The sequence below is a fragment of the Cupressus sempervirens genome, chromosome 4, assembly GCF_028749045.1.
Source record: "Cupressus sempervirens isolate cs-2001-9-10 chromosome 4, ASM2874904v1, whole genome shotgun sequence".
Lineage (NCBI taxonomy): Eukaryota > Viridiplantae > Streptophyta > Pinopsida > Cupressales > Cupressaceae > Cupressus > Cupressus sempervirens.
In genome coordinates, this window is record NC_143121.1 from 540189825 (window position 1) to 540215015 (window position 25191).

The following is a 25191-nucleotide window of genomic DNA, read 5'->3' on the forward strand; positions in this document are numbered from 1 at the left end:
CTCTGAGGAACAAAGGGGTTTTGTGGTAGGAAAACAAATTTTGAATGGGATGGTTATTGCTTCCGAAGCTATTCACTCTATGTGTACTACCAGGGAACGTGCCATGTTCATTAAGCTTGATATGGCTAAGGCTTATGACAGAGTCAATTGAAATTTCTTGTGGAAAGTTATTCTGGCATTTGGCTTTAGCCAAGAATGGGTGAGATGGGTTCTTAGTTGTGTTACTACTCCTTCCTTCTCGGTCCTTATTAATGGTGAACCATCAGAGCTTTTTGGGGCATCTAGAGGTCTTCGTCAGGGAGATCCCGTCTCTCCTTATTTGTTTATCATTATGGCTGAGGGACTTGGTAGACTTATCAAGTTTCATGTCTCCCAAAATCTGATTCAAGGATAGCATTGGGAAATTGGTTTGCCCACTCTTTCCCACCTCCAGTTTGTTGATGATACGACCTTTGCTAGGAGAGCTCGGATTCGAGAAGCTAAAGCCTTTTGACTCACCTTTGATACTTATTTGGCTGCCTCTGGGAAGAAAATTAATGACCACAAGTCCTCTATTTTTTTTCTTCAACACTCCTGAGCCTATCTAGCAAAGGATTGCTAATATCCTAAGATTTCAAATTAAGTCTCTCCCTCTGACTTACTTGGCGGTCCCTATTGTGGTGGGTAGACAACGTAGGCTTTTCTAGCAAAGCTTGCTTGACAAACTTCGACAAAAAGTCAATCATTGGACTCATAGGTGGCTCTCTACTACTAGCAGGGTGACACTTCTTCAATCTGTGATTCAGACCCTTCCCATATATAGAAGCATGGTACAAATTACCTTGGTGTATTTTCTTAAGGAATTTGATGCTCTCTCTCGTCAATTTCTTTGGAGTGGCAATTTGCAAAATACCAAATGGAGCCTCATCAATTGGGATACCATTTGCGGCCTCGACCTTCATTCTGCTATCTTGTGCAGTCAAGCTCTTGCTGCCAAGCTCTATTGGCACTGGTGTTCTTGTTAATCTTAGCTTTGGGCCCGTATCTTGTCACACATGTATTTACTTGGTGTTGAACCTTCAGATATTTCCAAGTTTTCTCTTGAGGGAAGAGGCTCTATGGTGTGTAATATCTTCAAGATTGGTGCTCACCTGGTGAAGAGAAGTTTATTTTGGATTTGTAATAGAGGCATTGAGGCTCTATTTTGGAGTGATTCTTGGAATGGGCATCCTCCTCTCTTATCCTCTCATCCACACTTGCAGTCTCTTTGTGATTTTTTCCTTTCTGCTGGATGGAATAAGGTGCTCATTATAAAGAGGCTTATAACCTGGGCCTTGCTATGGGGTTACAAATGGAAGAATTCTTCTGATTGGCCGCTGGGTAGCTCTCTAGGGGATCGGTTGGAACTTTCTCATATATTGGCTTCTAGGGAGTGCAACTCTCTGCAGGAACTTGATGTTTTGGCTTGGGGAGGTGCTTCTTCTGGCAAGTATTCTATTTCTTCAAGGTACCTTGCACTGACGAAGCAACTTTTTGGTGAGGTGGTCTCTTGGTGGAAGAAAGTTTGGAATAGTTTTTCATGGCCTAAGTGCAACTTTTTCCTCTAGATTCTGGTTTACAATCATTGTCTTACTTGGGAGAATCTCTACAAGTGAGGCTTCCAGGAGCCTTCCATTTGTGTTTTATGCTGCAAAAGTGAAGAGACTGTTTCTCACCTTTTTTTCTAGTGCCCCTTTGCCAAACAGATTTGGCACTTCTGGTGGAGTGTGTGGGGATGCACATGCTGGCATGTTTCCTCTTTATCTGAATTCTGGGACTGTTTGGGTCATCCCCCTTCCAAGACTTCTTTTCTTCAAGTTGCTTGGACTATTGGCCCTTCCCTTATATTATGGCATATTTAGCTTGAGAGGAATATGAGGATCTTTCATGATGTGTAGTTTGAGATCAAGCACATGTGGGGGAAATTTGTTAATTCTCTTCATGAAACACTCCTAGCTAAATGTGATATTGGTGGATGTTTGGATCCTAGAGATGTTGGTATTTACTCATGCCTTTCCTTTCCTCTTCAGGGCATCACTCCCTTGGTCCCCCCCATCCGCTTTGGGAGTAGAGCTAGGCAACATTCTCAACATGTTAATCATAAGGGGCATTGGTCTCCTCTTGAGGCGGGCATTCTTAAAATCAACACTGATGGTTCTTCTCGGGGAAATCCTAGCCCAGCTGGTATTGGGGGAGTTGGGCGTGATAGTTTTGGTGATATTCAGTTTTTGTTTTCTATTTATAAGGGTTACCATACTAATAACCTCATGGAAGCCCTGACTATCTTGGTTGCAGTGGAACAATGTTATCAACATGGCTGGTAAAGAATTATATGTGAGACTGACTCATAGGTGGTTGTGAATTTATTGAATAGAAGGAACCTTGTGCATGTGGATTGGCATTTGACTCTGATTATTCAACAGATCATTCATTTATGCAATTCTCTGAATTATGTGTCTTTTATGCATATCCCTCGTGAGTGGAACGGTGTGGCTAATTGTCTGGCTAAATGGGCCTTTGAGCATATGGGCGGAATTGGAACATTATTGATCATAGGATGCTTCCCCTTGAATTATCTCAGATACTGGTTCAACTTGTGGACCAGGATAAAGCTTTGTAGTTCTCTTTGTTTCTTGTGTTGTTCTGCTCTTTTTGGTATTCAATAAAATTTTTACCTCGCTTTTAGTTAAAAAACTTGAACGATATGATGGTATGATCACGAATCATGATGCTATGTCATTCAAGTTTAATGTTTGTCTATGGAGCTTTTGTTGTTTAAATGATTAAATCATATGATTGTTTGTTACTATGCGACATTCTAATTTTAACTTGTACTTCTAAGCTTCACAAAAATATATAATTTTAACATGTTTTTGTACAAATGAAATCGAACGAACCGAAACACCTTTCCAAAATTTTGCTGTACTAGCAAACCAGTTCTTTGAACTTGAACTTTGAATCAAATTCGAACCGGTGACTAAACATATTACAATAAGTTTATTAAATCTGACAATATGATATTTCATTATTCTTGGATAGTTACAGCTTGTTTGCAGTTAGATTCATCTGTTGTACAAATTATTATTAAGACAATACTAAAATGGAAATCAATATATCACACACAATGTCCCGTATTATACATTCTACCTAAGTTCAACTTGGAGAATATATTTACGGTTTTAGTTGCACATTTGTCCATGAATTACAATGTCTAGATTTATTGCATAGGAAATGCCTAATAGACATCAGGTTGCAACCACTGTTAGAAGTTAGAATTACTGTTTTTCCATTACTGAATATTCCAAGTCTTGTACATATGGTTTAAAATCAGCACCATGTTAGAAGGATTCATGTTATCCAAACAAATTAAATGGTTCTTTTTTTATCATTCATCCTGTTCATTTGTTCCAGTCTCATCAATAGGTGAAGAATTAGAAGAAAATTTATATAGCATTTGATGCCTCTCAGACATTCTCGATTTTCTTTGTTATAGTCTGTCATAATGTAGGAAAAGACATAAAAGATATTTAGATTCTCCATTTTCTTTGTTAGTCTGTCATAAAGTAGGAAAAGACATAATATGAAAGATATTTAGATTCCATATAAAATGTGGCTCGTTGAGATAAACGAGAACCAGGAAGTTCACACAAATATTCTTCAGCCATGCTTAAAGTTTTAGTCTAACCAAAGCTTAAAACTCCATGATATTATCCCCCTATACAAATTAATAAAGACTATCATTTGATTTACTATTGCAATGATTGGCATCCAACAAGCTGTACTCAAAAAGTATCATTGATTGATATTTTATCTTATAAAATTCCCAAATTCTGCTCTTACACACTAATTTCTTTGGAACTCAGTGGTCCCTTTGAGAAATTTTACATATTTCAAATAAATTTGGTAAAGAATTGTAGCTTCTTTAACATTGAGGAGAATCAGCGATAAATATTGAATCAAAAGCAAAGCATAAGAAGCCTGTAAAAGTTGATAGAGAAGGCCTTTTGCCTCCCAATGTATGGAATTTTGTGCTTCACAAAATGAGGTGTAAATTTTCCCAATATCCACCAGTTTATGCATCTACAGTAGCTCCTTTAAGCTGTTGAATGTACAGGAACTGGTCGCGTGTTCTTCCGAAGCCACTCATGAACATCTCCCTGAACGAGAGGTGAAACCTGAATGAAAGTACTACTGTTAATATCATCAATATAAATAGGATATACTGTAATGGAAAATAATAAATTTCTCAATTGATAGATTCCCCTGGCTAGGAAAAATCAAAGAAAATTTAATATTTTAAGATGAAATATTATATATAAAGAAATTTGAGATTGCTAGTAATTAAGCAATTTTAAATGATCTCATGGATTAGAAAATTACTAATACCCATGCTCTTATTCACTTGAAAATTATGACCACGAGGATGAGTTCCTATTAGAAATTAAGATGGAAGACATTTGAGAGCATGCGTTATGCTTATTATGGAACTTGACTAGAATTGCAAAAAGGGTGAAACAAAATACCATAGAGAACAAATTAAATATAAAAACAAGACAAAATGGCCATAAGATAGTGAGTTATATCACAGATTTTAATCATGCAGTGCAGTGGATGAGGAGATTTGATGAGACATTTCATCATGTAGAGCAATTTCCGAAGAAAGTAGCAAGCTGTCAGTGTCACTTCTTGTTCTGTAGAGCCTGAAACGAATCATAGATGTCATTTGCAGCCACTGAAAAATCGTTGTAACGGTTTGATATATATAAAAGGGGGAACTCAATATAACATTTGCTAGAGTATCCATAATTTCCACAATTTACAGGCAGAAACTATCAAACTACAGTTCAACTTTAATTCTTCAATGTCAGCCATGAGGATAGATTGTTGTGTGGCAGAAATTAAAAATGGGAAATAGGAAGATATTCAACAAAAAGTACAAGATGTCTAGCCTGAACACCATGGGATGGGGAAACATCAGTGTTGCCCAGAGACTAATGCTACTTGATAGTGGTAAGCTTCACCACAAAAAAGATAAAAAGAGATGGGTACTTGGAATTGCCAATAAAACGATATGATTTGTTAAAATTTCAAAAAATGGTCCATGACAATTATAAAATTTGTTAATTTTAAAAATTAAAAATTTAAAGACGAAGAACCTCTGCTTCTCGTGTGTAGGAATGCTGCCTCTTTGGCTCCTACAAATGCTTGCTTTTCATTGCCCTAGTCTGAGGCCTTAAATTCTAGAACTTTGTTAGATTTTGAAACTAGGAAGCCTTTTGCTGAGTTAATGGAGAACCGTTCGGCTTCAACAAAGAGGAAAGCTTCCCTTTCTCTTCCTCCTAATACGTTGGCCAAGGGGTTCAATGAATCTTAATTCCAAACAGAGGAGGACCAAGCGGATAGATGCCCATGTTGAAAGCCCTAATGGATTTTCCTTGAATAAACGAAATTAGGTTCTCTCAATTAGTTTGTCTAGCAAAGCTTCAGGAGCCAATGTGATTCCTCTTGGTCCCCCTAGGGCTGAGAATGGCTCTCCCTTGGTGCCTCCTTTGCAACATACGGCTGCGGATCACTGGAGTTCTTCCCCAGTTTTGGAGGCAAATATTCGAATTAATCCCTTTAGGGTTTCTAGTATGTCCCGTGATGAACCTAAAACCCTAATTATCAATAACATTTATGCTAATGGGATATAAGATTATTGTCAATCAAATGGTATTTTTGCTAAATGGTGCAGAGAAGACACCTCTAGAACCCCAGCTCAAATTGGCTTAAATCCACCTTTGGGGATCAGGTAAGAATTTCTAACCTTAAAAAAATGTTATTTTCTTAGATTGCTCTACACTAGAATTAAGGAAAAAACTATTGCATGGAGATCCAATTTTTCTGTAAGGCTATTATTTAAAATTCGTAAGATGGGAACCCAATTTTGATCCATATGCTTTTGATAATATTAAAGTACTGAAATGGGTTATGTTAAAAGATGTTTGAATAGAATGACTGCAAATCTCTATTCTCAGCCATATATGCAATTCTCTAAGGTAAATTTCAAAACATTAAAGGATTATTACAAATAATTCTTTATAATAGCTAGAATCAGAGATCTTCTCTAGTAGTATCTCTAAGAAAATCACTTGGCAACCTCCCCCATGTAAGATATGTAATAATCTTAAAGATTTTAAATCTCTGAAACTCACATGGGTTGCCCTCTTCTATTCCAGATCTGGATATCTCCTTTCAACCAAAGGGAGGAGGTTTTATTATTTCAAATAGGTCATCCTCTCTTGCAGTAGGTATCATGGGAGCTCCTCTAGAGCCTATTATTGAGGAAGGGGAAATTGTTGAAAATTAGGAGCTAGAGGAAGTGGCTCCCTCTACCCCACAAACAATGATCTGTGAGGATGTTAAGCCTATCTCAACAATTAATTCCATTACAAAACTAGTTGTGAATCTTATTGCTGTATCCGGAAATGTTCTTGGTGTTTCCCCTGTTTCTCCTTATACTCTAGCTGTAGAGGAGCCCCTTGCCCCATCTACCATAGCCCTTCAAGCTCCTCCTATAGAAGAGGATGCTCTATCTCAAAATAGTAAAAGCTCCATCAATCATGGCATGAGCGGGGAAGAAAAATAAGTCTTTTGTGCTCAACTTACTGAAAATCTAATCAATATGTGCACAGAGGAATAAATGAAAGAGGGCCTCACTATTGAAAAGGATAAACTAATTGAAAAACTTTTGAAGCTTGGGGGAAAAGGTTACACCCATGAGGACCTGAGGAATAATTTAATAAGACTGGAGAATGAGAATAACCTTAAACTTAAGTTTACTGAGAGAATCCCTAATCTCAATAATTCCATCATGATTTTCTACAACTATATTTCCTAATTTCAGTACATTTGTATGAATGGATGTAGACACATTACCATGCTTTGTTTTAAATTCTACTTTTAATGGTGGTCATCTACCATTTTGATAATTGTATGCCCTTGTTCCTTATACCAGGCCAATGTTTCTGCTCAATGGAGTGGATTAACCATATGGAAGAAAAGATGGTCAGTACACTTCCCTTTTCCCTTTCTTGTGGATTTGGCTTGGACTAGTTCTGATATATTAGGGCTTGCATTAATAGGAGGTTCTTCCATTTCAACAACAAGATGAGTCTTTCTTCGATTTCGCGTACTGCCAAAAGAGCTGAAAGAAGATTGAGCATCTTGGTATTGTTCTATAAAGGGATTGAGTTCTAGAAGAAAGAGATCGAGGCAAAATGTCAATATGATTATGAGACACATGGTGAATTGTCTTAGTAGTCTCTAAGAGTTTAGGAGCTACATGTTGCATCCAGTTAAGTTTCCATCCTACAGGTATATCAACAGTACTACATGACCTTTCTGTAACTGTACTTCTACATTCAGTGTTCTAGCCTAAGGCAAATTATCAAGTATGTCAGGATTGTTGGTATTTGTCATGCTATACAAGACCTGAATTTGGACAGAAGCATATTTAAAAGGTCCAACATTTTCATACCATAAAGAGAACTGAAGATACCCTAGCAATTCAAGGACCCTTACTTAACTTTAGCATTGGATTTATCTCTACTAGCAACAGTAAGGTTCAGATAGCATGTAAAGCACACCAAGTTTTTTGACATTCTCGAAAGACTGTATAATTGACAACCATGATTGTAATCTGCCTGTCTTCTATCACAAAGGGCTAAATAGCACACGGGTTTGATATTTTCTGTAACTAATGACCCAATAGTGACTTGGATGACACCAAAATGAACAAAATTTACATCCTTCTGACTTCTAATGTGTTCTATTTCTTCGGGAGGAAAGATAGGCAACATTTTGGTTTGAAATGTTTAACTAGGGTCACATTCTAGTGTAAGCTCTACTACCTTCTTCCTAGGGATTACAAAATGCTTAAAAATAGATTTTGACAAGAAATTCTTCAATGGATTAGGCTTATATGCATCCTTCTTATATACACCTTCAGGCTTCAATTGAGGAGGTACATAAGTACTTACTTGGCAATCTAGAGTCCTTTCATCTGTTTGGGATATTAGGTATATCTTCATTCACAACTAGATCCTCTGTAGTAGGCTGAACAGGAGGTACTTCATACAATCCTTCCATACTAGCTTCATTAAGTCTTTCAACTCCCTCTTGGGTAGCAAATCGCTGGAACTCAACCATCTTTTACAAGTGAGATATGGGATACGCTAAGACAGTTACAGGGGTTTTATAGGAGAGACTTATAGACAACAATCAATTGGTGGTTAAAGAAAAGACAATAACATAAGAAATATGAATCTCAATCCCAACACCAAAGTGTAACCATACAGAGAAATTCTCTTCACGCTTAGCACTTATCTCAATCTTCTTACTAGAGATGGATAGATTTGCATACTCGGGGACAACCTAGATCTGTGGCTGATTATCTGAGTAGACATAACCCTTGTGTTTTCATGCAGAATCCTCATAATCTTCCATCTTATCCAAGATTCCACTTATCCAAAGAATTTGATGTTTATTTTAAAACTCTCCATGAAATCCCATAGAGAAGTATAATGAGTGGAATCAACACTGAATTCCTACAGTGTGCAAACTATTCTGCAAACACATTTACACATCTAGGATGTATAACAGAACCAGTGATTACAAATGATGCCTATGGAGAATTCACTATCCTTCAGGTCAAAACAAATCATCATTATCTCTTAATGCTTGTTCTTATCAGGAAACCTTTCTTCACATGGCTAATTACATGCACTGCCCCATCTACTGAGCAATTATTAGATTTCTTTAGATATGCTGGTCCTGATAAAGTTGAGCTTGAAGTTTGTGTACGAGTCATCACAAGTATGAGGCTTAAGAGGGAATCTTACTTTTCACTACACCTGACCTATGATGACAACCAACAAGATTGGAATATTCGACATCACTTTAATCTTCTGGCTCGATGGAGACCACTCACATGAAAAGATGTTTTTGATCATGGGGAACTGACACCTATTGTCCCATCACCAGCATCTAACTCATCGTCGGCAAGCACTGGGAGTCATTATAATTATAGTCCTTAAGGGGAATCTTTGTACAAGGCCATCACTATCACTATTTATAAAGTAGACATACCGCCTTAACCAGTTTACCTGGTATCCTAGGTTCCAAGTCACTTTTTACTTGCTAGTTGCTATAAATAAGCTCATGTAGAAGCATATTAGGCATCAGGTTTTCATTTGAGCCTTGAGTGTTGAGTAGAGTCTAGAGCCATGTCATTCTGTGTATGCTCTCTGCATAAGCAATTTGGGCGATATCCCCTGCAGATCAAAAACATTGTGATATAGGTTGTAAGTCATTTAGCATAAGGTTTATTTGATAATAGTAAGAAGCCGTAACCATTCGGCCAATAACCTCCACTGCTGGTTTCTGCTCGGTATAAGTGGTAATAGTAAGAAGTCGTAACCATTTGGCCACTAGTTTCTTCTCGGTATAAGTGGTATATAAGCCACAGATCTAGGTTGTTCCTAAGTGCGAAGATCTATCCATCTCTAGTAACAAGATTGAGATAAGTGCTAAGCATGAATAGAATTTCTCTATAGGGTTACACATTGGTGTTGGGATTGAGATTCATATTTCTTATGTTATTGTCTTGTCTTTAACCACCAGTCAATTGTTGTCTACAAGTCTCTCCTGTAAAACCCTTGTGTCATAGCATCTCCTATATCTCACTTGTAAAAGAAGATGGTTGAGTTCAAATGATTTGCTACCCAGGAGGGAGTTGAAAGAATTTATGAAGCTAGTATGGAATGATTGTATGAAGTACATATTGTCCAACATACTACAGATGACCTAGTCGTGAATGAAGATATACTTGATATCCAGATAGATGAAAGGACTCTAGATCGCCAAGTACTTATATACCTCCTCAATTAAAGCCTTAAGGTATAAATAAGGATGCATATATGCCTAATCAATTGAAGAATTTCTTATCAAAATCTACTTTTAACCATTTTGTAATCCCTAGCATGAACATAGTAGAGCATACACTAGAATATAACCCTAGACAAACATTTCAAACCAAAATGTTGCCTATCATTCCTCCCGAAGAAATAGAATACATTAGAAGTCAGAAGGATGTAGATTTTGTTCATTTTGGTGTCATCCAAGTCACTATTGGTTCATTAATTACAAAAAATATCAAACCTGTGTGATATTTAGGTCTATATGACAAAAGACGGGTAAATAACAATCATGCTTGTCAATTATCCAGTCTTTTGAGAATGTCAAAAAACTTTGTGCGCTTTACATACTATCTGAATCTTACTATTGCTGCTAGAGATAAATCCAATGTTGAAGTTAAGTATGTGTCCTTGAATTGCTGGGTTGTCTTCACAAGCATGAGGCTTAAGTGGGAATCTTACTTTTCACTACACCTGACATATGATGGCAATCGACAAGATTGGAATATTCAACAGCGCATTAATCTTCTGGCTCGGTGGAGACCACTCACATGGGAAGATGTTTTTGATCATGGAGAACTGACACCTATTGTCCCATCACCAACATCTAGCTCATCGTCGGCAAGAATAAGGAGACATTATAATTATAGTTCTTAGGGGGAATCTTTGTACAAGGACGTCATTGTCACTATTTATAAAGTCGACATACTGCCTTAATCGGTTTATCCGATATCCCTGCTTCCATGTCACTTTTTACCAGCTAGGTTGCTATAAATAAGCTTATGTGGAAGCATATTGGGCATTAGGTTTTCATTTTAGTCTTGAGTATAAAGTAGAGTTTAGAGCCATGTCACTCAGTGCATGCTCTCTACATAAGTGCTTCGAGCAATCTTCCGTGCAAATAAAATACAGAGTGATATAGATTGTAACTCTTTTAGCATTGTAAAGTTAATTTGATAATAGTAAGAAGGCGTGAGCATTCGGTCAATAGTCTCCGTCATTGGTTTTTGCCCAGTATAAGTGGTCTGTCTGCTCTTAGTACTAAGGAGTAGCAAGGATTCCTAGGTATTTTGAATTATGTAAATAATTTCTATCCAAGAGCAAGTTTTGATAGGAAACCATTACAATAATTACTAACAAAGAAAAAGCCATAATGGACCTCTGTACATGATGAAGCAATGGAGAAGATCTAGCAAAAGGTCCAAGACCTCCTTATACTTCATGTTCCCACAACACATGATTTTATCTTGTATATAGATGCTTCTGATACTGCTTGGGGAGGATATCTATGCTTTGTTAAAGATGGTAAAGAATTCATTGCAGAATATGCTAGTGGCATTTTTCTTGAGGAAGATAGAAAGTGGATCTCTTCTAACAAGGAAATTTATGGCATCATAAAATGTTTAAAGAAATTTGCACTAAAATTGATGCACTTGCCAAAGTTTGTTATTTGCACAAATTGCACAAGGTTCTTGACATTCAAAGAAAAGGATCATGGAATAAAAGATGGAAGAGAAAAATATGTTTGATGACAAGAATATTTAAACCAATACAATTATGAGGCTCAACATATTCCGCGAAATCATAATGTTGTTGTTGATTATCCGAGTAGACACAACCTTGGTGTTTTCATGTAGAATCCTCGTAATCCTCCACCTTATTTAGGATTCCACTTATCCAAAGAATTTGATGTTTATTTAAAAACTTTCCATGAGATTGCATAGAGAAGTTGTCTAATGATTGGAATTAATAGTAAATTCCTACATTGTCCAAACTATTCTATAAACACACTTACACATCTAGGATGTATAACCAAACTAGTGATTACACATGATGCCTATGGAGAATTCACTATCCTTCGGGTCAAAACAAAGCATCATTATCTCTTAATGCTTGATCTTACCAGGAAACCTTTCTTCACATGGCTAATTACATGCACTGCCCCATGTTTAGAGCAATTCTTAGATTTCTTTACATATGCTGGTCCTGATAAAGTTGAGCTTGAAGTTTGTGTACGAGTCATCACAAGCATGAGGCTTAAGTGGGAATCTTAATTTTCACCACACCTGACATTTGATGACAACCAACAAGATTGGAATATTTGACATTGCTTTAATCTTTTGGCTTAGTGGAGACCACTCATATGGGAAGAGATGTTTTTGATCATGGAGAACTGACACCTACTGTCCCATCACTAGCATCTAGCTCATCGTCGGCAAGCACTGGGAGTCATTATAATTATAGTCCTTAAGGGGAATCTTTGTACAAGTCTGTCACTATCACTATTTGTAAAGTAAACATACCGCCTTAACTGATATCCTCGATTCCAAGTCACTTTTTACCTACTAGGTTGCTATAAATATGCTCATGTAGAAGCATATTGGGCATCAAGTTTTCATTTGAGTCTTAAGTAGAGTCTACAACCATGCCATTCTGTGTATGCTCTCTACATAAGCGCTTCGAGCGATCTTCCCTGCAAATCAAAAACAAAGTGATATAAGTTGTAAGTCTTTTAGCATTGTAAGGTTTATTTGATAATAGTAAGAAGATGTAACCATTCGGCCAACATCCTCCACCATTGGTTTTTTCCCGGTATAAGTGGTAATAGTAAGAAGTCGCAACCATTCAACCAACATCGTCCGTCACTAGTTTTTGCCCAATATAATTGGTATCAAAGCCACAGATCTAGGTTGTTCTTGAGTACGCAAATCTATCCATCTCTAGTAACATGATTAATGTCTAAGTGTCAAAGATGGATGTTACAACTAGTTCTCACAAAGCAAAAAGAAATGACAAACTCTTAATGATGAGAATTAGTTGTAACATCCAACCTTGGTACCTAGACATTGATCTTGTCACTAGAGATGGATAGATTTGTGTACTTAGGAACAACCTAGACCTATGGCTCCGATGCCACTTATACCACTTATACCGAGAAGAAACCAGAAACAAAGGCTGTGGGCCAAATGGCTACGACTTCTTTCTATTACTACTTGTACCACTTATACCGGACAAAAACCAATGGTGGAAGCTTGTGGCCGAATGGTTATGACTTCTTACTATTATCAAATAACCTTACAATGCTAAAAGACTTTAACCTATCACGTTGTTTTTCTATGTAGGGGAGACTGCTCGAAGCATGTATGCATAGAGCATACACATAATGACATGGCTCAAGACTCTTTTACTCAAGACTCAAATGAAAACCTAATGCCCAATATGCTTTACCATGAGCTTATTTATAGCAACCCAACAAGTAAAAAGTGACTTGGAATCGGGGAGACTACTCGAAGCATGTATGCATAGAGCATACACATAATGACATGGCTCAAGACTCTTTTACTCAAGACTCAAATGAAAACCTAATGCCCAATATGCTTTACCATGAGCTTATTTATAGCAACCCAACAAGTAAAAAGTGACTTGGAATCGGGGATACCGCGTAAATTGGTTAAGGCGGTATGTCTACTTTATAAATAGTGACAATGACGACCTTGTACAAAGATTGCCCTTAAGGACTATAATTATAATGACTCCCAGTGCTTGTTGACAATGAGCTAGATGCTGGTGATGCAACAATAGGTTTCAGTTCTCCATGAGATTAAAGCGATGTTGAATATTCCAATGTTGTCGATTGTCATCATATGTTAGGTGTGGTGAAAAGTAAGATTCCCACTTAAGCCTCACATTTGTGATGACTTGTACACAAACTTCAAAGTCAAGTTTATCATTAAGATTAACTTTGTCAAAACCAGCATATCTAAAGAAATCTAATAATTGCTCAATACGTGGGGCAATGCATGTAATTAGCCATGTGAAGAAAGGTTTCCTAATAAGATCAAGCATTAAGAGATTATGATGATCTATTTTGACATGAAGGATAGTGAATTCTCCGTAGGCATCATTTGTAATCACTAGTTTTGTTCAACATCCTAGATGCGTAAATGTTTCTGCATAATAGTTTGCACAGTGTAGGAATTTAGTGTTGATTCCACTCATTGGACAACTTCTCTGTGCAATTTCATGGAAAGTTCTGAAATAAACATTGAATTCTTTGGATAAGTGGAATCCAGGATAAGGTGGAGGATTATGAGGATTTTGCATGAAAATGCTACGGTTATGTCTACTCAGATAATCATCAACAACTCTATGTTTTCTCGGAATATGTTGAGCCTCATAATTGTATTGGTTTAAATATTCTTGCCATCAGACATATTTCCCTCTACCATCTTTTCTTCCATTATCCTTTTCTTTGAATGTCAAGAACCTTATGCAATCTGTGCGGATGACAAACTTTGGCAAGTGCATCGATTTTAGAGCAAATTTCTTTTAACATTTTATGATGCCATAAATTTCCTTGTCAAAAGAGATCCACTTTCTAACTTCCTCAAGAAAAACGCCACTGGTATATTCTGCAATGAATTCTTTACCATCTTTAACAAAGCAAAGATGCCCTCCCCAAGCAGTATCAGAAGCATTTGTATACAAGGTAAAATCCTGTGTTGTGGGGACATCAAGTATAGGGAGGTCTTGGACCTTTTGCTTGATCTTCTTCATTGCTTCATGTACAGAGGTCCATTGTGGCTTTTTCTTTGTCAGTAATTGCTGTGATGGTTCCCTGTCAAAACCTACTCCTAGATAGAAATTATATACATAGTTCAAAATACCTAGGAATCCTTGCAGCTCCTTCATATTAAGAGGAGCTTAGAATTCAAGGATTTTTGTCTTTATGTGAGGTTGGATCTCAAGTTTACCAGTATTAACAATCATACCTAAAAATTTACAGGAGTTTAAACACCATTGAAATTTAGATGGGGACAGAACAATCCTAGAATTCAAACATAACCTATAAAATGTGTCTAGATGAGATTTGTGCTCATCAATGTTTTTACTAAAAACAAGAATATGATCTATATAGACATAAGAGAAATTTTCACAACCACAAAATATCTTGTCCATACATTCTTGGAAGTAAGATGGAGGATTGATCAATCCAAAAGGCATTACTGTCCATTCATAGTGGCCAAAAGGGCAACTAAATGCAATCCTGTGCTGATCTTGCTTCTTTACTCGAATCTGGTAAAATCCTGATTAAACTGTGAGAAGATTTTAGAATTGGCTACCTTTTCTAATAAATAAGATTTGTGGAATGAGATATGGAACTTTTTTCTTTTCTTTTTAGATTCTTTATTAACCATAAAATACTTTCCCCTTTTTAGCACTTGAATGGCTTCATTCATATCATCATAGTCATGTCTTGGTATTGGAATCTTCTTGCCACTTTTCATTTTTGCACCTGGTTGCAGTTTTATTTGCATCTCTGGCATCTTCTTTTGCCAAAACTTCTGAGGATCTTCTGAACATATATCTTGGATCAGTTCTAACCTCTTGCTGGGATTTCTTAAAGAATTTTCTACGCTTATGCTCAATAGTGAGAGGTGTGAAAGAGATTAGCCTTTGGCACTCCTGTTCAAAAGGCTCTGTAGTTTGGTACACATTAAAATCTTGAAAATCTTGTGTGAAATCTTCAAATCCTGGTTGCGTTTCAAATGGTGGGTGATAGGACATTGTATGTGACCTAGAAGATTGTGGATGATCAAATGTTCTTCCAAAAGAGTGGCTTCCTTTTCCTCTACGATTTTGCCAATAGTTTCTTCCTTTTCCTCTGCATGTGTAATTCATCATCAATGTGGGTAACTCCTCATCATCTTCTTGCTCAAGTTGTCTTTCAGTCTCTTGTAGAGTGGGTGCAAGATCATCTAAAAGAGCATCATCTTCTTCAGAGACTTCTTCTTCAATAATAGGTTCAAAAATATTATCTTGCATGTATAAGAGGTGTGGAACAATCTCAAGAACCTCAGGCCTCTCCAATATTGAGCAAGGTCGCTAAGAAATGAGGCAGAAAATTTCTTAATGAGCTAAGATCTCAAGATGCAGAGGCAGAGGGTCAAACTAAACTAACTAAACTATGTGATGCAGGGAAGGGAAAGTTTTTTCCCACGGAGAAATGAAAGTCATTACATGAATGTTAGGGGCTTAAATGTCCGAAACAAACAGTTCTTATTAAAGTGTTGTCTTGCTCAATATAAACCTGATATAATTATGATTCAAGAAACCAAAATGAACCAAGAAGAGTTAAATGTTTTTGGGAAGAAAATGGGTTTTAGGAAAATCTTTGGAAGCCTAGCGATAGGGGCATCGGGAGGTTTGGCAATACTATGGAACTGCTATTTAGTTTTTCTCATTTCCATGAGGTGGGAAAAGTATTTGCTGTTTGTTCATGTTGAAAATCTTAAAAATCTTAACTCTAATCTACAACTTACCCTGTTAAATATTTATGGGCCTACACCAACAACAGAGAAAAGATCCCTTTGGTTGGAACTGGACCATGTCTTGCAGACTATTAACTCCCTTTGTATATTTAATTTATTTTTTGTTTTTGGGGGGCAGGGGATTTTAATGCATTTTCAACCTCTTCCGGAAAGAGAGCAGGTTTGGCAAAATTGTCTCAAGCGTCAATGGATTTTAAAAACTGGTTGCATTGTTACAACTTATTAGAAATCAAATCCAAGGATAACTCCTTTATTTGGAATAACACAAGGCAAGGCTTTAGTTAAATAGCAAAGAAACTAGACAGATTCCTTATCTTTGGCAGAATTCCTAATGAGGTCTCTCATCTACTTTTTGAAACTCTTCCCTTCTCCAGATTTGATCACTATCCAGTCCTTCTAACTTTTGAATTAGAAGGAACCCAGCTAGGAATCCATTTAAATTTGAAATAATGTGGTTCAAAGATGAATCTTGGATCAAACTACTTGAAGACTGGTGGGTTAACTTGGAAGTAGAAGGTTTCAGGATGTATAAGATGAGACATAAACTTAAGATAATCAAACAAAACCTTATCCTTTGGGATAAGACTAAATTTGGAAACATCTTTGAAACTGAAGCTGAAATTGAATTTGAATTAGCTAGTGTAAACTCAGAATTCATGAAAAAAGGTATGGATGAAAGTCTGTATCATAAGGAAAAAGACCTCAAACTAAAACTGGAGGATATCCTAGCCAAAGAGAAAATCTTTTGCAAACAACAATCCAGGAAAACCTGGTTAAGGGAAGGATACAAAAATACTAAATGTTTCCACAATAGTACTAAACAGAAATGAGCCACTAATAAAGTTGCTAAATTAAAAACAAGGATAATACTATAATAGAAACACCTGCTGAAATTGCCAAAGAGGCAACTCTTATTTTGAGAATATGCTAAACAACTTGGAAGGATCCTCTTTGGCCTTCCAAAACTCCTTAAACAATATTCCAAAATTGATCTCAGATGATCACAACAAAGTTTTATTACGTAAAATCTCTAAGGAAGAGGTCACTAAGGCTGTTTTCCAATGGCCTTGAAAAAAATACCCTAGGCCTGATGGCCTTCCCAACGTGTTTTTCCCAAAAATGTCGGCACTTTTTGGGAGATGAGATCTTAGAGGCCTTGGAGAGCTTTAGAAATTCAGGTGCTCTCCTCAAAGAAGTCAACCACACATTTCTTGTTCTTATTCCAAAACAAGATTCAGTGGACAGTTTTAAGGAATCCCAGCCACTTACACTATGCAATACTCTCTACAAATTACTATCCAAGACTTTGGCCAATTGGATGTTAAATATTTTACCAATTCTTATCACTAAAGAGCAAACTGGCTTCGTCCCAGGCAGGTCCATTTATTATGGGGACGAAGCCAGGTCCATTTATTATGGGATAGTAATTGCCAAAGAAGCAATCCATTCCCTTCATTATAATGGTTCACCAAGCATGATGATCAAATTAGATATCAGTAAGGCTTATGATAAGGTTGATTGGAGATTTCTTTGCAAATGCTTACAAGCTTTTGCCTTTTCGAAGCAATGGATTGATCTAATTTTTGAATGTATCTCAACTCCAAAATTCTCAATCTTGGTAAATTGGATGTCAGAGAATTTCTTCTCAACCTCCAAAGGACTAAGACAAGGGGATCCTATATCCCCCTTCTTGTTCATTATTATGTCTAAAGCACTAGGAAGAGCTTTGGGCAACTATAAAACTAACCAATCCCTTAAGGGCATCCAGTTATCCCAAGAGGAAGATGAAACTACCCACCAATAGTTTTTCAATGATACAATTTTATATGGGGAAGCTAGTATCAAAGAGGCAAAAGCTTTGAAAAATATTCTCCAAACTTACATGATAGCTTCTGGTCAAGATATAAATTTATCTGAGGCTGAAATCTTCTTTTTTAATACCAAGGCTCCTTTGGAAGTAGAAATTAGCAAAATCCTGAACATTAAGAAGGGGTTTCTCCCCTGTAGATATTTGGGTATTCAATTAGAACAAGGGAAGAGAAACTCTTCTGGCTGCAATATTCTAATAGGCAAAATTAAGCCAACATTTCAGTCTTAGAAAGGAAAATGGTTGTCTTTAGCAAGTAGAATAACCATGCTCAAATTAGTATTGTCAAGTATTCCAATCTTCCAATTATCGGTTCTGGAACAGCCATCTCAAAAGAACGATAATATAACCAAAATTTTAAGAGACTTTCTTTGGCAAGGCTCTAAAGATAAAAGGAAAATATCCCTCCTAACCTAGAATAAGGTTTGCCGACATAGCTCAAATGGAAGATTTGGTGTCAAAAACTTGAAAGATCGGGCAATGGCTCTTGGTGCCAAGCTCATTTGGAGAATGATTAGATTTCCCCACCTAAAATGGGCAAGAACCTTGTTTAAAAAATATATGCATTCTAATGATCCACTCAGTGTCCTTAGAACCAAAAATCCTCCAAGGGGTTCTAACTTATGGAACTCTATATCACTCCTATTACTCTCTTGGCTTAACTTAAATTCTGGCAGTATGTATTATGGGTTGTGGTTAATATCTCCTTCCATAATTCTTTGGTAATTATGCAAGAAGAGAAATAGAAGAATCTTCAAGAATACTAGTATGTCATGGGATCAGCTTACTATAAAAATAGAAGTATCCATAATTGAAACCCTCAATTGTAAAATCTTAAACCTCAATGGGACAGCTATACTAATGTCACCCTGGGATGATAAAATGAGAAACCAGCTGCCAAGTCTTAAACTACCCTCATTTTATAACAAGGGTGGGAAGGACAACAAAGAAAAAAGAGCACTTTGTGTTTGGTCCCCTCCTGCAAAGAATTGGGCTAAACTTAACTTTGATGGTGCCTCTAGGGGCAACCTGCAAACAACACATATCAGTTGTTGCATTAGATATCATCAGGGTGATCTTCTAGCCAAGTGTTTGAAACCAATAGGTAAGCCTACTAATAATGAAGCTGAACTTGAGCACAAATCGAGGGCTTGTGGCTATGTTTAAAATTAAAACTGAGTCAGGTTGAAATTGAAGGTGAATCAACAATAGTAATTAATGCTTTCAAAAGTCAATCTATGCCTAACTGGAGATTGAATTCTCTACTATACAAGGCTTTGGAGCTAGCTAAAAATATTAAGAAAATAACTATTAACCATATTTATAGAGAAGGTAACAGTAAGGCTGATAAATTGGCCAACGAAGGAGCTGATGGGAAACGTGACACCATCTTTTTTCCCCGCCCTTATCCACCATGATTATCCACTAACTTGGGGGAAACTTAGTTTGCACCTACATCCATATTAACTTTTAAAATCCTAATTAAAATTGTGTTCTACTTAAAAGCTAACTTAAGACTTTAAGTATGCTTTCTATTAAGTAGCTAATCTAGGCAATATGGCTGATAAATTGGCCAACAAAGAAGCTGATGGGATGAGCAACACCATCTTTTTTCCCTACCCTTCTTCACCATGATTATCCACTAACTTGGGGCAATCATTAGTTTTCATCTTTTTCCATATTAACTTTAAAGAATTTAATTAAAATTGTGTTCGACTTAGAAGCTAACTTAAGACTTTAAGTATTTTTTCTATGAAGTAGCTAATCTAGGGTGATTTAGTTATAGTGATTAAGGCCTTTAGAAGGTAATCCTTGCCTAGTTGGAAACTGAACAAATTATTAACCCCAACCTTGGATATAGGAATAAATCTTCAAATAATCATGATTAATCTTATTCATGGTAAGGATATAAAACTGCCAACAATATAGCATCAAGGGGCAGAGGACATTAATTAACCCATCCTCTTTTCCCATTCTGCAATCTCCATGACTCTTAATATCACAATTATTAATCTAAGCTATGCTATACCTAACATTTTAATTAAATAACATGATATAATTCTATCAATCTTGGATGGATTCTTTCTATGCACTTAGGAACTTTTTTTTGTTAATTAAGGCTTGAGACAAGGTGGCGAGCACTTTCCATGCATGAATCACTCCTTCCTATGTGCGAGTCTTAATTGATGTTTTCTCCTCGGGTAGTGTTGGCATTGATTTCTTCTTTTCGTTCTTTTTCTCCTTATTTATTGGGGAATGTTGGCTTCATTCTGCATATTGAAAGCCATGGATACCCAAATCAAGCTCACTTCCCCATCCTATCTCATGGCTTTCGACAAACCTATTAAGCTAGAAAAGATTATGCAATTTTTGTCAGTGAGAAACACGGTGGTTTGGAGAGCAGTTATCCAGTGTTTTGGAACTCAATATATTAATTGTCCCAATAGGTTCTATTCCAACGCGGACATAGTGGCCATGTTTATAACTAACACTCACCACTTCTATGTCGATAATGACCTCATCACTAGCCTCTATTAGGAGCTGTTTGACGAACAATTGTTGGGTGACCTTGACACTATACTGATGAATATCAGAGGGGACCTCTCAACTCCCCTAGCGACAAACTATAACATGCCATGTGTAAGGGGAGAACGAGTCCCAACTTACCCAAACATTTTCACTGAAGACCCAACTAGGTTTTGGGAGGTTTACCAAAGAAATCTCGGATTCCTCCTCTTCTTCTTTGCCATTTTGGATCTTATTGAAGAGGACTGGTTGGAAAATTACTTCAAGGAGGAAGGGATTCTGCATGAATGATCTCTAAGAGCTACCATTGAAGATTTATGTGAAGGCTTTAGGGAAGAATAGTGAATGTAGTTGTTTCATTTTGGAAAACTTGTCATCTTTTCACTAGTATTTGCTTTAAATTCGCAGACATCTATACTTTTGGTTAATCGTATAACTTTCTGAATACTAAGGGAGCATATGAATAATTTAGAACACAAAAGAACAATAGCTACTACAATTTGGCATAATTTTAACATGTTTCGAAGTACTTTCTCTTTAAATTCTGGAAGCATTTTAATTTCCCATTTTTATATACACTATACTCTATAAATCTAGTTTATTTTTATTATCAAATTTGGAGACTTCTATGAAGCTAAGAAGAATATCTTCAAATTAGAGCAGAATGTTGTTGGGCTTTAAATTTTCCTCATTTTCTTTAGCAACATGATATGATTTTAATGTTTCAAGGCTCCTCGTATTCAAAAGGACCATAGTCTTGGGGACTTGGCCAAACACTTCCTAGGCACTTTTGAAAATAATGGTGGAGTAATCTTTTATAAATTATGGGCTACTGGTAGTTATGGAGCCAGACTGGGTATGCTTCTTCTTGTGCTACACTATTTTATGGTTTTAATTTCATAATTGTATTACAAAGCCAGAAGTAACATCATCCATGCTTAACTTTATAAATTAACCAGGTAAGCTTTGACAAATTGGCTAATAAGTTGTAAGGTTATATTGTTTGGAGCCTTCATAAGGGAATCCTAATAAACAACTATTACCTCAATACCCTAGCTATGATTCCCATTGGGGGCTGGAATTTTTAGTTTCAATCAAAATGCAAGGTGTTTCGCAATGATGGTGAGTTAGTTTGCTCTTTTCTCTTGTTTAATCAAGGCATTTTATAAGAATGTGATTGACATTGGGCCTAAATAGAGTAATAAGGCTTAGATCTTGGTAATTATCTATTTCACCTAAAGGTTAGGCTTTCCTTTCCTATATGTTTTAAGGTTATCAAGCATTGTTCTTTTCATTGATTATGCTACGGTTATTATCTGAATTGGATATTGGTATGGGTGGCTCCGCTAAGGAAACAAAATAGATGTTTTCAGTTTGTTCACTCTTTTTGCCCAATGGCTTCTAGCAAGCAATAGAATGTTTCCTATATTATAAGGCACTAACATATTCTTCTAGTCCAGAGAAGGCTTGTCTTGGTTGTTATGATAGGTTGTCTCCTAAGTGAGGTGGTACTCAAAGAACCAAAAATCGGAATCGGCAAGGCTTACTCAAATCGTGAATCGCCTTGAATCGCCGCTATGAATCAGTGAAGTGACAAAACCCTTGAAATTTAAAGATCTTAATGATTTAAAACTTGTTTCATGCTCCTTTTACTGAATATAACTAAAAAACACTATAACATCATTAAATAGAACTTAACATACATAAACAAGAAACCTAATTGATAAATCCATCACATATGTAAAATGTAAATTGTAGCTTAAGTAAATAAAAAACATAGGATCATAATGACTCATGAAATAGATATATAGAATCTAGATTATAGATTATAGAATCATAAATGTGTGTAAGACGAAGATCCATAATGACAATCATAAAACCAAATCAAAATGACATCAAATCATAATGTATGTAAGATGAAGATCCATGATAAAGAATCATGAAACACGTGTCTATCTATAAAGTCAAAGTGTAAACAAAATGAAAAAACCAGGCTCTAGCTCAAGCCTCAGGCTCATCATCATCCTCAAGATTAGCTACAGCCTCAGGGTCAGACAGCCTCTAAATGCCTTCTACAAAGGCGTTTAAGGTAGGTCCTAGAGGACCGTTGAACCATAGCCCCTGCATGTGCGATGGGTGAACGAGCATCACTAGGGCCTACATCTATGGCATGCTCTGTGTGTGCACGTGTGCGTCTGCCAATGCCTGAACGTGCTCTAGCCTCCTCTTCTGCCATGGCCACAGCCTCTACTTCTATATCTACCTAGTCAACCCACTCATGGTCTTCCTCAGTGAAGACTGCTACACCTATGGCCTCAGTGAGCCACTCTGACTCTGGATCAATCTCCTCTAGAATGATTGGAGAGGAGTCAATGGCCAAAATTTGTCTGTTCCTAAGGCGGAGGTTGTAATGAACAAATACAAGATCATTCAACCTCTGCACAGACAACCTGTTTCGCCTCTTCGAGTGGATATGCTCCAACATGGACCAACTGCGCTCACATCCAAAAGTGCTGCTAGGTTGACTCAAAATATGACTGGCAATCTTTTGAAAATTTGGGGTTGATTGTCCAAATATTTGCCACCATCTATCTAAAATGAGGGAAAAGAAAAACAATTAGTCTCATTTACAAGCACAACTTTAAGGCTAAAATTTAAATTACAAAATCAAAAACTAAAATGCACAAGTCATAACAATTATGAATTAACTTTAAGAATATATTGTTTTTACTTGGCTATAATGATGTGTAAGCCTCTATGGCCATCCTACTAGAGAAAAGCGGCCCCTCCTTATTATTGAATTTGTCTAGCTCAATGGTTGTAGTTACGACACTACCATCAAGACTCAACCTCTGCATCACTGTGTATGGGCCGATAAGAACCTCCTAATCCGCCTTGGAAGTTAGGAAGGAAACGATATGCTGGATTAAGGTAATAGGCAGCTGCATGAATGGGCCTATGGAGCTGATTCTACCATATCCTATCAATAATGTCCCAAATGGGGCCATACTTCTCCGGCACTCCTGCATACTAGGTTCAAATGGCCTCCTTGGCCCTATCCATGCCCTCGTATATGTAGCCTATAGATGGCTTCTCCCCATCAACGGTTCATAGGAGAGATACAAGGGGCTCACTGATTTGCATATAGTGTAAAAATATAGATTTAGGCAAGACTCAAAACTAAATTATAAAGCTAACTCATTGAATAATTAAAATTATGAAATAATAAATAACAATACTAAATGTTAAATTGTAAAAAATTTATCTTGATTATTTCTTGAGTAGGTGCCCAAAAACCATCCTCATCAAAGAGGATATTCCCCACATCTATACCCACGGTGGTCTTAGCATAGGAAGAAGAAACAAACACCTCCCCAACAATCATGCGCCTCAACTCTTCCCTTGATGTCATCAAGAACTTCAATGTGATGAAATTCGAGGCAAACCTTGTGATGCCTAGACGAGTTAGCTCGATATTTTTCATGCATTTCCTCATTGTGGCAAGGACAAATGCATGGTTGTATATAAACTTGCATATACCTTTTGCCCTTTTAACACATGATTTTACTCACTCAATCTTACCAATATCCTCCAACATGAGGTCAAGGCAATGTGCAGCACAAGGAGTCCAAAATATAGTGGGGTGCCTCTCCATCAATAGTTTTCCTGTAGCAATTTTAAAATTAACTAAAAAAGTTCAAAATTTGATAAGTTAAAAGTTAAACTGTTAAACTCAAAAGTTTACCTACAGCAACATAACTTGCTGCATTATTCGTCACCACCTGCATCACATGTTCTTCACCCACCTTTTCCATGACTTCTTCAATAACCTTACACAAGTATGTGGCATTTTTGACTTGAGAGGAAGCATCAATAGATTTGATGAACATGGTGGATCCTACAAAATTGAAATAGAGCGAAACATTTAATTATCATGATTATGATTCATGGACCATCAACAAATTAACAATCAACAAATCAAAATTTAAATTAGCATGTAGGAAAGTTGAATGATCAATCACCTCCACAGGAAACAAGAAAATTGAGGAGTGTTCTTCCCCTCCTATCTGTCCAACCATCAGTCGGAATGGTGCAACCCTTTATGGTCCATTCCTTTCGGTGGTCAGCTAGCTCAAACTTCATGTCTTCTACCATTTCATCTAAGAAGTAGCCACTCAACTTAGCCTCAGTAGGGGCTTTAAAGCCCAGACCACAAAATAGTTATGGCATCTATCATGTTTTGCCAATAAGGAGTCTTCTCACAAATAGATTATGATTAGAAATTTAGTCTTTAGATAACAAATCATTATGTATTATCAAATATGAATCTACGATTACAAAAGTAGAAATAGTAAATAATTTTAAAAAAGAGCAAATAAAAAAGAAATAATTACCTCGATGCAATAAATCGAATGTTGCAAAAGTACCAAAACTTACAAATTTGTTTTTAGGTAGCATCATGAATCTCCTTATTCAAACTACCGATGCTCTC

At 36.6% G+C, this 25191-nt stretch overlaps 1 protein-coding gene across 1 annotated transcript in view; it reads right to left on the reverse strand.

The window, feature by feature from the left end:
- Window positions 1-3795: 3795 nt before the first annotated feature.
- LOC149562327 (Metallopeptidase M24 family protein) overlaps window positions 3796-25191 on the reverse strand; it is a 325045-nt gene continuing 303649 nt past the window's right edge. Inside the window, exon 13 of the mRNA XM_089825850.1 lies at window positions 3796-4193. Coding sequence (XP_089681976.1) covers window positions 4113-4193 — 81 coding nt within the window. The 3' untranslated portion in view covers window positions 3796-4112. The remainder of the gene's footprint in view (window positions 4194-25191) is intronic.